At 38.8% G+C, this 15,474-nt stretch overlaps 3 protein-coding genes across 3 annotated transcripts; 1 reads left to right on the top strand and 2 right to left on the bottom strand.

The window, feature by feature from the left end:
* The first annotated feature begins 352 nt into the window (after positions 1 to 352).
* LOC119990819 (amino-acid permease BAT1 homolog) lies at positions 353 to 3,262 on the top strand. Its single transcript, XM_038836939.1, has 7 exons — positions 353 to 616; positions 750 to 932; positions 1,076 to 1,195; positions 1,568 to 1,759; positions 1,844 to 2,149; positions 2,240 to 2,422; positions 2,499 to 3,262. Exons 1-7 carry the CDS (start codon positions 470 to 472, stop codon positions 2,991 to 2,993), a joined length of 1,626 nt encoding a protein of 541 aa, XP_038692867.1. The 5' UTR covers positions 353 to 469; the 3' UTR covers positions 2,994 to 3,262.
* A 667-nt stretch (positions 3,263 to 3,929) lies between these two features.
* Positions 3,930 to 9,320, bottom strand: LOC119990818 (lipase-like PAD4). Its single transcript, XM_038836938.1, has 4 exons — positions 9,160 to 9,320; positions 8,703 to 9,030; positions 5,135 to 5,848; positions 3,930 to 5,042 (listed from the first exon to the last, which is right to left on the bottom strand). The coding sequence occupies exons 1-4, from the start codon at positions 9,207 to 9,209 to the stop codon at positions 4,221 to 4,223; spliced, it is 1,914 nt and encodes a 637-aa protein (XP_038692866.1). The 5' UTR covers positions 9,210 to 9,320; the 3' UTR covers positions 3,930 to 4,220.
* A 3,288-nt stretch (positions 9,321 to 12,608) lies between these two features.
* LOC119992032 (lipase-like PAD4) lies at positions 12,609 to 15,435 on the bottom strand. Its single transcript, XM_038838621.1, has 3 exons — positions 14,511 to 15,435; positions 13,676 to 14,389; positions 12,609 to 13,583 (listed from the first exon to the last, which is right to left on the bottom strand). Exons 1-3 carry the CDS (start codon positions 14,856 to 14,858, stop codon positions 12,699 to 12,701), a joined length of 1,947 nt encoding a protein of 648 aa, XP_038694549.1. The 5' UTR covers positions 14,859 to 15,435; the 3' UTR covers positions 12,609 to 12,698.
* Between the last annotated feature and the right edge of the window lie 39 nt (positions 15,436 to 15,474).

Raw genomic sequence — 15,474 nt, forward strand, 5'->3', positions numbered from 1 at the left:
GGTTTGGGTTTATACAACATTTTGAGTTTGGAAGCAACCCCGGTGACGAAGTTTCAAACTTGGCTGCTGAAAGCAAGGAATTTTTTGTTCCTTTTTAACCCGGAACCTATCAAGTTACGACTAATCACATAAAAGATCTTGTAATAACATAGAGTGACATTAAACACCCGTTGGGTTGAGTAAAACTTCATCTCGTAGATTGTGATAATAAAAGCATCCACGTGAGTCTAGGACTTGAATTCACGATCTTCCGCATGCACTAAGGACTAGTGTTCTTAGTGCGATCAAGTTTACCATCTCAACAACGATTAAGCATGGACTTTCAAGCTGTATCTGTACATAGATATAAAGCCTGTCCATAAGTCAACGCCGAGATCTCTCTTCCTCTAGTTTAAAATTCCTAGTCAAAGAAAAGATATTGTGTGCAGGACCATTTCTTAGACAAAATTATATAACCTGGTCAAGTCCCATGTCGAAATATATTACCAGTTGTGCTCTTGATCGCCTGGTGAACAACAATACCAGAACGGGAGAGATGTCGCAGAACGGCAAAATGGATTCGGGTGAGAAGCGGCTCAATGAGCTGGGATACAAGCAAGAACTTAGAAGAGAAATGGTAACTCTCAATTTAAAGTTCATGGTTTATTGATCTTCTGGGTTTTTTTTTTTTGTGCTCATGATGTGTTTGATTTGTGTTTCGGGTTAAGGACTTGCTGATTTTAGTTTGTTTCTTTGATAAAATCTTGCAGACTTTGTTCAAGACTCTAGCAATATCATTTTCAACAATGACCCTTTTCACTGGGATCACTCCCCTTTATGGTTCGAGCCTACTTTATGGAGGTCCTGCTAGTCTTGTTTGGGGATGGATTGTTGTGTCATTCTTCACTTGGTTTGTTGGAATTGCCATGGCTGAGATCTGTTCCTCCTTCCCAGTTCTGTCTCTAATCTTCCATTCTTGTTCTTGTTCTATTTATTGTTTATCCACTTGGAATGCCTATTGACCATGGAGGCATGTATATATATATATATATATATATATATATATATATATGTTTGTTTGTTTTGTGATTTACAGACTACTGGTTCTCTTTATTTCTGGGCTGCCCACTTAGCCGGACCAAAATGGGGTCCATTTGCATCATGGTGTTGTGCTTGGCTTGAGACAATAGGGCTTGTTGCTGGCATGGGAACTCAGGTGCTTATGCTCTTGAATCAACTCAATTACATCAAATAATATTGTTCACTGAAAGAGTTGTCAATTTCTAATTCAGTCACCGAATGTTCACGATTCCAACTTTAGAAGCCAAAGTTGAAAATTGTTTCAATATGCACACACAGGTTGATTTCTCATTGTTCGAGCATATTCTTTATAAGTTTGACAGTCATAATAGTCGAAAATCTGCTGAGTTTGCATATTGGAACAATTTTCAACTCTTGGTTCTCAAGTTGAAACGCTTGAACATTCGGTGACCGAGTTGGATAAGGACAACTCTTTCAATGACCAAAAATTGCATCACCCCTAAAAATGTCTTATGTGATTTTTAACTACCTTTGTTTTGTTTGAAAGGCATATGCAGGATCACAAACACTGCAGAGTATCATTCTGTTAAGCACTGGTACAAACAAAGATGGAGGGTACTTTGCTCCTAAATGGTTATTCTTATGTATGTACATTGGTCTCACAGTCATCTGGGCATTTCTGAACACATTCGCTCTAGAAGTGATCGCCTTCATCGATGTAATTTCAATATGGTGGCAGGTATGATATACATTTTACACTAGTTATCTATCTGTATCATCTTCTCAAGTTATGAGATGCTGATATAACAGTTTCTTCTGATAGGTAATCGGGGGGTTGGTTATTGTTATAATGCTTCCTCTCGTTTCTCTGACGACAAAATCTGCTTCATATGTATTCACACATTTCGAAATGGCACCTGATTCGACAGGAATATCGAGTAAACCTTACGCTGTCATTCTGTCCTTCCTCGTCAGTCAGTATTCACTCTACGGATATGATGCTGCAGCACATCTAACAGAAGAAACAAGAGGAGCAGACAAGAATGGTCCTATTGCTATTCTGTCAAGCATTGGTATCATTTCAGTCTTCGGATGGGCTTACATCTTGGCTCTTACATTCAGCATTCAGGTATGTTAGTATTCGTAGCTCGAATAGACGAATACTCAACTGGCACAATGTAAATAGCTCACTAACATGCGTTTTTGCAAATTTTACCAGGATTTTAGCTACCTGTATGATCCAACTAATGAGACTGCTGGGGCATTCGTGCCTGCGCAAATTCTCTATGATGCCTTCCATGGAAGGTACAACAGTTCAACCGGAGCGATCATTTTATTGGTTGTGATATGGGGTTCCTTCTTCTTTGGTGGACTATCGATTACTACAAGCGCAGCCAGAGTGGTAAGTGAGCTTGTTCTCCCCTGTAAAGTGTCAATAAACTTGAATCACTGACATTGCACTGTATCAACCATCTCAGGTGTATGCTCTTTCAAGGGATAAAGGAATTCCTTTTTCGAACATATGGCGACAAATACACCCGAAACACAAGGTCCCCTCGAATGCAGTGTGGCTCTGCGCGTTAATCTGCATTCTTCTTGGACTCCCAATCCTGAAAGTCAATGTGGTTTTCACTGCCATAACTTCCATAGCTACAATTGGATGGGTTGGTGGGTATGCTGTTCCAATCTTTGCAAGAATGGTAATGCAGGAGAAAAACTTTAGGGCTGGTCCATTTTACTTGGGCAAAGCAAGAAGACCGATTTGCTTCATCGCCTTTATATGGATCTGTTATACATGTTCAGTGTTTCTATTGCCTACATACTACCCAATTTCTTGGGATACTTTCAATTATGCACCAGTGGCTATAGGTGTTGGTTTGGGTCTAATAATGCTCTGGTGGGTGTTGGATGCAAGAAAATGGTTCAAGGGTCCTGTTAGGAACATTGATGATAATCTGACTGAGAAGGTTTGATTTTTCAGGACATTAGTAAGAACAGACACAGACACACACACAATACTAGAACTAGATTATACTGTCATTGTACTTAGAAAATATTAGTCATTCTGGTCCTGAGGAGGATACTCTAGGGCTGAATTTTGAATTTTCATTGGTCGTAGGCTTCTAGTGCGCACCTTTAAAATTCCAGGAAGCCAACTTTTGGAAGTATTTTTTCCTTCCCTGTTATTGTTTCTCTGATTAGCTGTATAGTTTTGTGTTGAATAGCAGTGGTTTCGGTGTTATTTTGGGCACTTAACAAGAAAGAAGCCCCTCTGTCATGGGTCTGAAAGCAATAACATAAAAATACAGGGAAAGAGTGTCATTTGTGTGAATGGTTGTCAATAACTCAATCAATTAGGTCGGTCAAAAGGGGTTCATAGTTCAACTCTCACGGGAAGCCAATTTATTTGGAGTTATCGTCATGAGTTAAAAGTCTTTGTAATTGTATGGTGTGTATGAGACGGGGGACTCGTGTACCTGAGATTTACCATATTGGCCAAAGAGGTATTGAATTCAACTATCGTGTCAAGCGAATTTAGTTGGAGTCACCTTTATGAAACAAATGCCCTGTAATTGTCTAGTACGTGTGGGACGAAGAGACTCACTTACGCGAGATTTATCAGGTAGGACGGAGTCCAATAACATTGTGTCTTGCATGAGTTACTTGTTTAAAAAAAATGCAAATGCATCATTTTATTTCACACCAATTGAAAAATAGTCTTTGAACGAGTCACTTGTTTAACACAATTTTATTGAAACCAAACACTAAACAATTTATTTTACAGTTTACAACTACCTTTATTTCCTAGGTTATAAAGTCACAACAACTGCAATCACCGAACATAACCGATCAACTTTAATGTTTTTCACCCTATTTGAGAATTTGTTATACGAATGCATCTACAAACACAAGTGAAAAGGACAAATTATATATCTAACTTGATTTGGGTTTATACAAGAGGAGAGAATGGATGCAAAGGATCAGCAATTGTTTTCAAATAATATACACAAGGAAACAAGATTCCTAGGCCATCAGGAGGCGAGGCCCCTAGAAGAAGCTCTTGCAGATGATATACATACATACATACATATATATATATATATATATATGCATCCTTAACATATATAATATAACAAGTCTTGTACCATAAGCTACAAGTGGTACAAATCCATATTTTTTGTGGCAGTGTCAACACATTCCTACTTGTTATCATCCAAGAACGGAACGACTTCCACATCCATCAAGCTTGGAAACGGGGGAGGCAGTTGACGCATCTGGGATTTCAATCTTTTATAATCTTCCGTCCACAAAGTGTAGCTTGAATTCTTTGCTAGAACATCGATAGAAACCTCCTTCCTTTCGACCAATCCCCTTGCGTACATTTCAAAGCGATCGATAGAATCCCAGAGTGCAGCCCGCTTCCTTGGATCATGCTCACTTCTGACATTGTCAAGCCTGTCTCTGGCTTGTTCCACCTTTGCCCAAAAGCATGTGTCCTGAGTCGCGCTGGCAAACCGACTCCTCTGGCTGTTTTCTTCATCTGTCACCTTTCTATTTTTCCACCAACTGTCGAAAATCTTATACCTCCTCTCCCTTCCATGATCAATGTAATGCCCCTTTACATGATGCTTTCGTGTTCGATAATATTCTGCAATATCCAATGGCTCAACCAGGAGCATATAGAACTGAGAACCATTTACCCATTTTCGGTGCCTGTGAAAATCATGAGGCAGTTGATTATTATCCAACATGCGGATTACATGGTCCCAAAACTGAGCCAGCTTGTGCCTGTTCATATTGACTTTTGAGTCCCTTTTTGAGGCACGCCTTAGCTTGAAGGAATCGTAGTAACCTAGTTGATCGTCGGATGAATCACAACATGCTTTGTACCATTCTATCTCAGCTCGATAAGGATTTATTTTCGACAATTTAATGGCTAACTTTGCACAGTTCAAACTTGGTGTGAGACCCATTTGCCTCGCCATCTTGAGGCAATCCTTTGCTGGACTTGCAATTGGTTCCTGTAGAGTGATTTGTCATTGATTTCACTTCCTTTTAAATGAGTAGCCAACAAACAAGTGTAAGATTGTTTACAAGTGATTGAAAGCACTACCTGGTTAAGTATCCCTGCTGACTGCAATGCCAATGCAACCCCTGCTTCATCGCTCGACTTAGGGAGGTCGCCTTGCATGAAGTTTGTCTTATTCAAGATCTGCAAAGAAATTTTACTGACATAATCTCCATATTTAAGATGATCCTCAATGCTACATATAGGAGAACTTGTGACCAACATTAATTGCATCATCTTGATAACAGATGCTGCATTTTCGATGCATATTGCACCCTCTTCAGAACAGAAAAAGTAGTTCCCAAATGGCGAGAACACGCTTTTCAATGATCCTCCAGCTTGTGTTAACCGTCCCAAGTAGGTCAATACATTTTCAAAAATTTGGGGAGCAACTCCACCGCTTAATTGGTCTGCTAGTTGCCTATATTGTGGAGAATGCATCGACAAGTGCCAGAATTGTAACAAGCAATGTAACTGAGAGGTGATAGAAGCTACTGGAGCAAATAGAAGCCTTGGCATTAGGTCATGTTTTGAGACAGCATGACAGAAGTTTCCACCCCATCTTTCTCGAGCAATGGCACGAGAAAGAGACTCATTACCTAGCAGTGGAGAGCCAAAGGTTATGCATAATACTGGGAGGGATGAAGACTCTGATTGGAGCAATGAAAGTAGCCATAGAGCAGCAAGAGAGGCTGTTCCTCCTCCAATGGAATGGCCTGTGATGACAATTGACTTGCATTTCTCCCGTATGGTCGACATCTGCGGATTCATAAGATTAACATACGATCAGCTTTCCATGTTAGTCAAAAAAAAACAAAGAAGATAAGTTCTGATTTTTTCGAGTAAATAATTGATATGTTCGGCAGAAGTCAAAAAATTTTAACGGATCCAAAGATTAAACACTGTTCAGTTTCCGAAAATTTTGAGCTATTAGATAAAATCAATTTTTTTTAAAAAAAAACCTGCAAAAGGCTTGGCAACATTCTTCATACTTACCAACCTAGGATTACAATGATTTGTGAAGCTTAACACTGCACATCTTCTCTACGCCATGGTTTCATTTGGACTTTTTTGGTGAGTTTTATAACTATTCAAACATGGATGCATAGATAAATTACTAATAGCTGGATCCAAGATTCAAGAAGGTTGTTAGACTTCGACAGTAACAGCTTCCATTTGGGTCCAAGATTCCATGTAATGACGCTCAAACCTTGTACAGTATCAAAAAGATAGTGGACGAAATATATTACAAAAAGATGGGTTTTGAATGCATCTTTTTCTTTGTCAAAAAGTTTGACTCCAGCATAAACAAAACGAAAATGTTTAGAGAAGAAAGCAAGAAAATAAGATAAGCATCGAAGACTTGACCGCCATTGAAGATAGTTTAGTGCGAGGCTCATTCAGTGGGGTCTACAAATGATGTCTTATGGGAACCAAACATAAAATTAATCTGGAGTCTTCGAGAACATAAACATTTAACACAGATCCACTCTGTATTTAATTCGTCTGCTACTTTGTTCATATGTTTGACCTTAAAGAACAAATTTATGATGGCTCAACCGACCATTTCTAGGATGCTTCACAGCCTATAAAGTTATATCAGCAGCCTCTATAATTCAACCAATACCCTAAATTTGTAATCTTCCAGTTAAAATCTTAAGAGACAGGAGACAAGAAAGCTTCACATCTCATCTACAATGCAAAAGCTACTCAAGGGCTTGGACTCTATGCCTGGAATCCACTTCTGTCGATGTCATGGTCAATTCCAATTTCCCAGTAAATGCTGGTAAACAGTTCATGAGAAAACACAAATACAGCCTATTTTATAAAGCTGACTACAACAACTGCAGCTTCCTAAGTCATTGTCGTTAAACAGTCTCTATAATTATAGCTAGGCTCCAAGTCTTGACAAGCTAGTGATCAAGATCAAAATCAATTACCTTTCTAAGTAAATAATCCTCGTTGGTAACTCAGAAGATCAATCATCCCATAAAAGGAAAGAAATTTTTTAAATCTTACAAATTGATCTAATTGGGCCAAGAATGAAGTTTTTTTAACTACACGGTGATAATTCACATTTGAAACCTTCAAAATAGCATCGTTGACTTCCTGAAACAAATCATTCTACATACCTTAACAACACAGATCCATTCACATGAATGGATCCTGCCTACCAAATATGACATAGACATTAAAAGAAATCAAGAAATGGAACCTTTTTGTTTTTCTTTTCTTGTATCAAAAGAACATCATTATATATATGACCTAAGACTATAATGTCCACTTTGTTAAAAAAAAAGTGGGCACTTACTTATAAAATGATAAAACTATGATGCCCCCATTAACTTTTAAACCCCCACACAGGGGCGGAGGTATGCCTATGATAAGGAGGGCAATTGCCCCCCTAGTTTTTGGGAAAAATACCCTTATACCATCCATTTTTTCTATTTTGCCCCCCTTAATTTTTTGAAAATATCATATATACTATCCATTTTTCAATCTTCTTCCTTTAAATTTTTTTTTTTTCCAAATCCGTCCCATTCTTTTATTCTAAATCCTTTAAACCCCTTAAAACTCACTTTGACCTCTCAACAAAATCCTCAAAAACCAATGTAGATTCGTAATTCAATTTGAGTATTTGAATTAGCTATTGTTTTCGTTGTAAAGAATGATGATTTAATTGTCTTATTATTCTCTACACTTTGAGTGGATCACACAGCGTATTTTTAACTACAAATTATGTTAAATCAATACTTAGTCCTAAAAAAATTCAGGGGCCAAACCCCTTTAAATTTTTTTGCCCCCCCTTTGTCTGAAATCCTGGCTTCACCCCTGCTCCACAACTCCTGTGTTTAAGGAGACTGAGATTAACTAAAGGTATGATCTAAGTTATTTAAAAAGTTAATGGCAGCAGGCGTGTTTGTTGATTGAAAGATAGTGGATTTTTGTCTTTCAAATCCATTATATTCCTTGAAGTTAGAGAACAAAAGTGGGAATGAATAAAGTGTTGAAAGGGCGGTGTTTACAGAGACAAAAGTGTGAAAAGGGCAGTGTGAAAAGGGTATCTCTGCAGCTACATCATCCTGCTCCCCTTTGACCGCTACAACACGATCAAAAAAGAAAGCTAGTGGGGAACTATCTTGAAATTCATGACCGTGGGAATCATTTTCATAACCGTATATATTCTCTTTTCAAATAACACTGTTGAATCGGTAGCCTTTCAGCGACCATCTCAGGTAACTACTTGAAATTCTCAATCAAAAGCAATAGAAACCATCAATTTCAACTTTTTAACTGGACTAATCTAATCAAACCCCAAAACCCAGGCGTTAATTAGTGTTTGTTAAGAGTTTGAAATCATGACATGGTAAGAGAAACCTTTATAGAATTTGCAGTTATTTGGCCTGATCACAGACTTCCAAATGCTAAACTTGAAAAGTTCAGCAGAAGAAGAAAACAAGTTTCATTTCATCAAACACATCGCATGCAAAATAAATATCTTCATCGATGCAAGCAAGAATTAATCAGATTTCAACAAACAAACTCAATCTCAATCCGATTGTACATCAATCAATCAATTCAGTACGATCAAAGAAATAATCAAGAGACTAACCTGGGTTTTGAAAGCTTGGTAGGAGGAGATGAAGAGATGCAACAAGCCAGCGTGAACCATCACCGGTTCCTCCCCTTCATTCCGGTAATGCAATGGAGCTAAAAAGTCCTCACTCACACCATCCAGCGAAACCAAGTTACCGAAACTCGGATCTGAACCCTGAATCAAATACTGCACACCAGAAAAGGCAACATAAACTCTGCTCCCGACCTGTTCTATCAAAAAAGCTTGCCCCGGACTCGCGTTGGCACGATCGCATAGCCTCCATGACTCCTCTAACAGCGGCGTCGAGGCTAGAAAACTCGCAAGCATCTCACTGCTCTCAAACCTGCACCACCCAACCCATATATACAATTCAACCCAAATTCAAAGAAGAAGAAATAAGATTTGCGGGTTAGAATTTATAAGCTCATTTTCTATCTTGAATTAGTCAATATAATATATGTTGGTTACTTACGGTGAAGTTTCAATGCCCATTGTTAGACTGGTCTCTGCTTTTCTTTTCATTTTCCTGGTGGCTTCTTTACTTGGTTTTGCGGTGGTGGAAGTTGCTTGTAGTGGGAAGCGTGGTTGAGTTTCAATAAATGGAATGGAAGAATTGTGAAACTCAAAGGCTTATAAATTTTTGGGGTGAGTGGTTTCTTTTTTAATAAAGATATAGTACAATATTATAGCATGACTGGGTCCCACTCATGAGATTAGTAAGGATAGGGATCACAATAGTTGATATCTCAAGTATCGAACGGAGCTACTGAATTTCACATGGGAGGGGGACATGTGGAGTCTACAAATTTAGTTGGATCCACTGCTTGAGATATTATTCCAGTTGGTGAGTTAGGCTTCACATGTTCCACATGATATATATGAAACGAAAATGATATGTAGTCCATCAATTTGATAGTTGGGAGCCCAACATGTTTATTTCATTTATTAGCTTTATTCCATTATTTTATCCCATAATTCATTGTCCAAAATTTATTGTTTTAATATAGATTCCATTGTTTTTCAAAACACAGTCTAGAAATTCATTGTTTTAGTTCTGAATCCATTGTTTTTGAAATTCCATTTAAAAAAAACAATAGAATTAAGATATAAAATTCATCAACAATAAATCTTGTTAGAGATAGAAAAAGTTTTATGCGTTGATTCCGAATATGTAAATTTTAAAAAAAATCTAACATCTATATTAGAATTAAAACGTTTTAAAATTTCATTTAAAAAACTTGTACTCCCATAAGTTACCACTATATATGGGTTACCTAGCACTATTGAACATGAAATTTGATGCATATAATTCAACAGGAAGCATAGCATAATTGTGATACCCGTTGCTCAGATCTCTATCACTAAAGAATAATTATTATTATATATATAGATATAAAGTGTATATATATATATATATATATCTATTAAGAGCGTGAGTGGGTCCCACTAATGTCACTAGTTGTAGTGGACAAGTTGGACTTTTAATTGAATAATATAAAACTAAAAAACGTGTTTGCGTGGAGTTTGCTTTGTAAACACATCGTTTGGGTCAAATGTGTTGTAGTCCCAACAAATGGTTGTGCGCGTAGTTTTGTTATAACGCGTTTGCGTGACCAATGGGTGAATAGAATGATTAATAATTTTGTGGAAATGGAACAAATAATAGTACACCTATGTTTCCCTATTATTTGCATCTAACTATCTAAGTGACAAAAATGTCGAGGTCTAGTAGAGCCTAGGGATTGATCTGGTCCGTTAATTGTATTGGTACTCATGTTAAGACCACTAGCATCCTTATCGGTAGGATAATGCAAGTAGCTAAAAAACACACCCAAAACGACAAAAAATAAATAAATAAATTACTATGCGATATCATAGCCGGAACCTTGAGGAATATTCAGAAAAGAATTTAGGGAATTTGTCTGATTTTATATTTGTTCGTTTTGTTTGAGGAAATGAAGGATCCTAAAGAATTGATTTTTCCCTTAGTTGTTGAATTTATCTTTGATTGATCAACGTGTGATGGACCCAATCCTCATTACTAATGGAATCGAAATGATCTCTAGATTGATCAGAAAATCATTTTGAATTGCCTAGAATCCTTCGATAAGTTCCTCAAAAAAAATTTGATCCGTGCATATTCTTTTCCCAACTAAAAATCTGTTATGGGTTTGTAAAATACAAACTTTTTTCAAATGAGTCTATAAGAAATTCCAAACCAAACGATTTGTAGAGGTAATTACGTATACAAGATTGATAGAAATTAAACCCACGACTTCCAAAAAGAAGAGACTCTCACCTAACAAGTTAAACTGGAAGTTTATGATCCTAACCTCGTATATCGCTTAATGCCTTTACTTGCTTCTTAGAGCCCTATATTTTACTTCAATGTTTTTAGCACACATCAAGAAGTGTGATAAACTCCTAAATTTCTCAGCCATCGTCCATTTGAATTTGGTCAATAAATCAGACTCACTGTGCAAGTCATATAGGGTGAATGGTGGATTATTGGTCACTTTTTTGGTCAAGCCCGGCCTCATGTAACTCCAAATTAGTTTGTGGGTCTACCATTTAGACCGCCACCTCCACCACATACTCACAAAACTAATGAAAGATTCGATAAACCCACCAAGAAATAATATCAAAACCACCTACCCACACCCAACAAAAACAAAATATAAGATATTTCAGATTAGAGAATCAAATGTAGCCTTTTCTTCCAACTTAGATTTTGTGCTAACTATGAATATATATATATATTATGTTACCAAATTATTAAGAGAAAAAAAAAATGCGTAGATACACTTTATGCCCCACCTCTCATTTCACTTTAAACAATTTTAAAGTTTATAAGTTATTAACGTCCGGAGCATTTAAGATACTTTCCAACTAAGCCCATGATACCCAATCGGTTCGGGGTTTTAAGGTTTAAACTGAGGCCCAGGATTATCATATTAATCACAGGTCATGATGAATGATTTGCAGATAAAGCCCGCCGGGCCCATTTTGTGTTCAAGACCTCCGGTTAAATGGGCTGATTGAATTAATGATGAGGCCCATTCAGAGGCCCACTAAGAGGCCGTAGAGGGGGAAAGGACCAGTCAACCAGAAGTCCTAGGTTGGATTGGATCCCACATTGCTTGAACTGAACGAATTTATTACGCGGGTCCCTGTTCGATTTGATCGTCTTTTTGACCGTTAACTAGGGTTTTTACCGTTCTCGATCTAAGGTAAATCGCCAGTCAAACACATGTCACGGCGAAACCCTTGTCCGGTCATGGTGTGGAAACCGGACTACTCCCGAAACGACAGCGAAGAAGAAGATGAATTTCAATGGGGGGCCCTTCACGGTCCTCATCAATGGCGTGGTTTCTGCCTCCGACCCTCGTTTGTTCACCTGTTTTCACTTGGTTGATCTCGGTGCCCTGCCACTTTGCCGGTTTCTTTCGCTCTGTACTTGCCTTTTTTCTTTCAGGACTGCGTTTCTGTAATCTGTCTCTTAATCCATGTTTACCTTCTCATTTTAGTGTATCTAAATGGTTTTCCATTGACAGTTAATTTACAGGGGTGATTTTGGGACCATGGTAACTCTAGTGATTTGTTTAGCACCCAACCAATTGGAGCGTTGCGTGGTGTGAGAATCAACCAAATTGCTTGTGGGTACAGCCAGCCATTGTTTAGCCGTGACTATGGAAGGCGAGGTGCTGAGGTGAGTACTCTTCTTCCCTAAACATTTTTAACGAATCTAATCGCATTGGTGGGTGGATCCTGTTCAGCTGAGTTTGCCTAGTTTATTGATTTTAAAAACAGAGCAGTTGCTTTAAAATGTAGGCAGTTGTTTTTCATAATCTAATTGATTATAGATCAACTTGGAATAGTTGGTCTATTTTTAAATCCAAAAAGGATTTGTAGAGCTCAAGATTTCTTTGCAGCAACTCCCATGAACCAAATGCCACATATTACAGTTTACAACTACCTTATTTCATAACTTATAAACTTGTATCCTGTGAGTTAGCCACTACAGCCTGTTGCACCGATTTCTTTTTTCCGAGAGGTGGAATCTACCTTTAAGAACAGCTTGTGGCTTGCGTGCTTCAGACGAATTGCAAATGAACACGATATCTTCAATTTTCTCCAACGCAGTTGACTCATCTGGGATTTCAATCTTTTATAATCTTCCATCCACAAAGTGAAGCTTGAATTCTTCCCGAGAACATCCATAGAAACCTCCATCCTTTCGACCAATCCCATTGCATACCTTTCAAAGCGATCGATAGAATCCCAGAGTACAGCCAGCTTCCTTGGATCACGCTCACTTCTGACATTGTCAAGCCAGTCTCTAGCTTCTTCCACCTTTGCCCAAAAGCATGTGTCCTGAGTCGCGCTGGCAAACCTACTCCTCTGGCTGTTTTCTTCATCTGTCACCTTTCTGTTTTTCCACCAACTGTCGAAAATCTTATACCTCCTCTCCCTTCCATGATCAATGTAATGCCCCTTTACATGATGCATTCGCGTTCGATAATATTCTGCAATATCCAATGGCTCAACCAGGAGCATATAGAACTGAGAAGCATATACCCATTTTCGGTGCCTGTGAAAATCATGAGGCAGTTGATTTTTATCCAACATGCGGATTATATTGTCCCAAAACTGAGCAAGCTTGTGCCTGTTCATATTGACTTTTGAGTCCCTTTTTGAGGCACGCCTTAGCTTGAAGGAATCGTAGTAACCTAGTTGATCGTCGGACGAATCACAATATGCTTTGTACCATTCTATCTCAACTCGATAAGGATCTATTTTGGACAATTTAATGGCCAAGTTTGCACAGTTCAGACTTGGCGTACCCCTTTGCCTCGCCATCTTCAGGCAATCCTTTGCTCGACTTGCAACTGGTTCCTGTATAGTGATTCGTCATTGATTTCACTTCCTTTTAAATGAGTAGCCAAAAAGCAAGTGTAAGATTGTTTATAAGTTATTGAATGCACTACCTGGTTAAGCATCCCTGCTGACTGTAATGCCAATGCAACCCCTGCTTCGTAGCTCGACTTAGGGAGGTCGCCTTGCATGAAGTTCGTCTTATTCAAGAACTGCAAAGAAATTTTACCGACATAATCTCCATATTTAAGATGATCCTCAATGCTACATATAGGAGAACTTGTGACCAACATTAAGTGCATCATCTTGATAACAGATGCTGCATTTTCTACGCATATTGCACCCTCTTCAGAACAGAAAAAGAAGTTCCCAAATGGCGAGCACAAGCTTTTCAATGATCCCCCAGCTTGTGTTAACCATCCCAAGTAGGCCAATACATTGTCAAAAATTTGGGGAGCAACTCCACTGTTTAATTGGTCTGCAAGTTGCCTATATTGCGGAGATTGCATCGACAAGTGCCAGAATTGTAACAAACAATGTAACTGAGAGGTGATAGAAGCTAATGGAGCAAACAGAAGTCTTGGCATTAGGTCATGTTTTGAGACAGCATGATAGAAGTTCCCACCCCATCTTTCTCGAGCAAGGGCACGAGAAAGAGACTCGTTACCTAGCAGTGGAGAGCCAAAGGTGATGCATAATACTGAGAGGGATGAAGACTCTGATTGGAGCAATGAAAGTAGCCATAGAGCAGCAAGAGAGGCTGTTCCTCCTCCAATGGAATGGCCTGTGATGACAATGGATTTGCTTTTCTCTCGTATGGTCGACATCTGCGGATTGATATTATTATGTAACATAAGATCATCTTTCCTCGTTAATCCAAAAAAAAGAAGAAAAAAAAAGATGCCGCACACTGTTCAGTACGACCAAAGAAATAATCGTGAGACTAACCTGAGTTTTGAAAGTTGGGTAGGAGGAGAGGAAGAGATGCAACAACCCAGCGTGAACCATCACAGGTTCCTCCCCTTCATTCCGGTAATGCAATGGAGCTAAAAAGTCCTCACTCACACTATCCAGCGAAACCAAGTTGCCGAAACTCGGATCTAAACCCTGAATCAAATACTGCACACCAGAAAAGGCAACATAAACTCTGCTCCCGACCTGTTCTATCACAAAAGCTTGCCCCAGACTCGCATTGGCACGATCACATAGCCTCCATGACTCCTCTAACAGCGGCGTCGATGCTAGAAAACTCGCAAACATTTCACTGCTCTCAAAGCTGCACCACCCAACCCCCATATTGAATTATTGATAGCTTCAGCCTCGTTCAAACCTCAACCTCTGCACAAGAACACAGATAGAAGAAGGTTTGCAGAGAAAACACAGAAGAAGTTGTGAAGAAAGGAATCTTCATTTCAACAACATTTCAAAATCTGTCTTGCACAGAGATAACCAACCACCTCCTAATATAGGAGAAAAGGTTACAAATCGATTCCTAATGTAGACTATGCATGTACGAGGGGGGGCCCATTTTGGGTTCAAGACCTCAGGTTGAATGACGAGGCCCACTGAAAGGAACAGTCAACCAGAAGTCCTCGGTATAGGGTGGATCCCACATAGCTTGAACTGAACGAATTTATTATGCAGATCCCTATTCCGGTGATCGTCTTTTTGACCGTTAACTAGGGTTTTTACCGTTCTCGATCTAAGGGTAATTGCCAGTCAAACACTAATCACTGCGAGACATGGAGACCGGAATAGCATGTGAAACCCTTTGTCCGGTCATGGTGTGGAAACCGGAGTACTGGGAGGCGCCGAAACGATAGCGAAGAAGAAAATCAATTTCAATGGGGACCTGCTGCAATAAGGAAGACAGAGCAAAGGAAGTTCGAACAATTTCATAAACTCTCAAATG

This window comes from Tripterygium wilfordii, chromosome 22, assembly GCF_013401445.1.
Source record: "Tripterygium wilfordii isolate XIE 37 chromosome 22, ASM1340144v1, whole genome shotgun sequence".
Lineage (NCBI taxonomy): Eukaryota > Viridiplantae > Streptophyta > Magnoliopsida > Celastrales > Celastraceae > Tripterygium > Tripterygium wilfordii.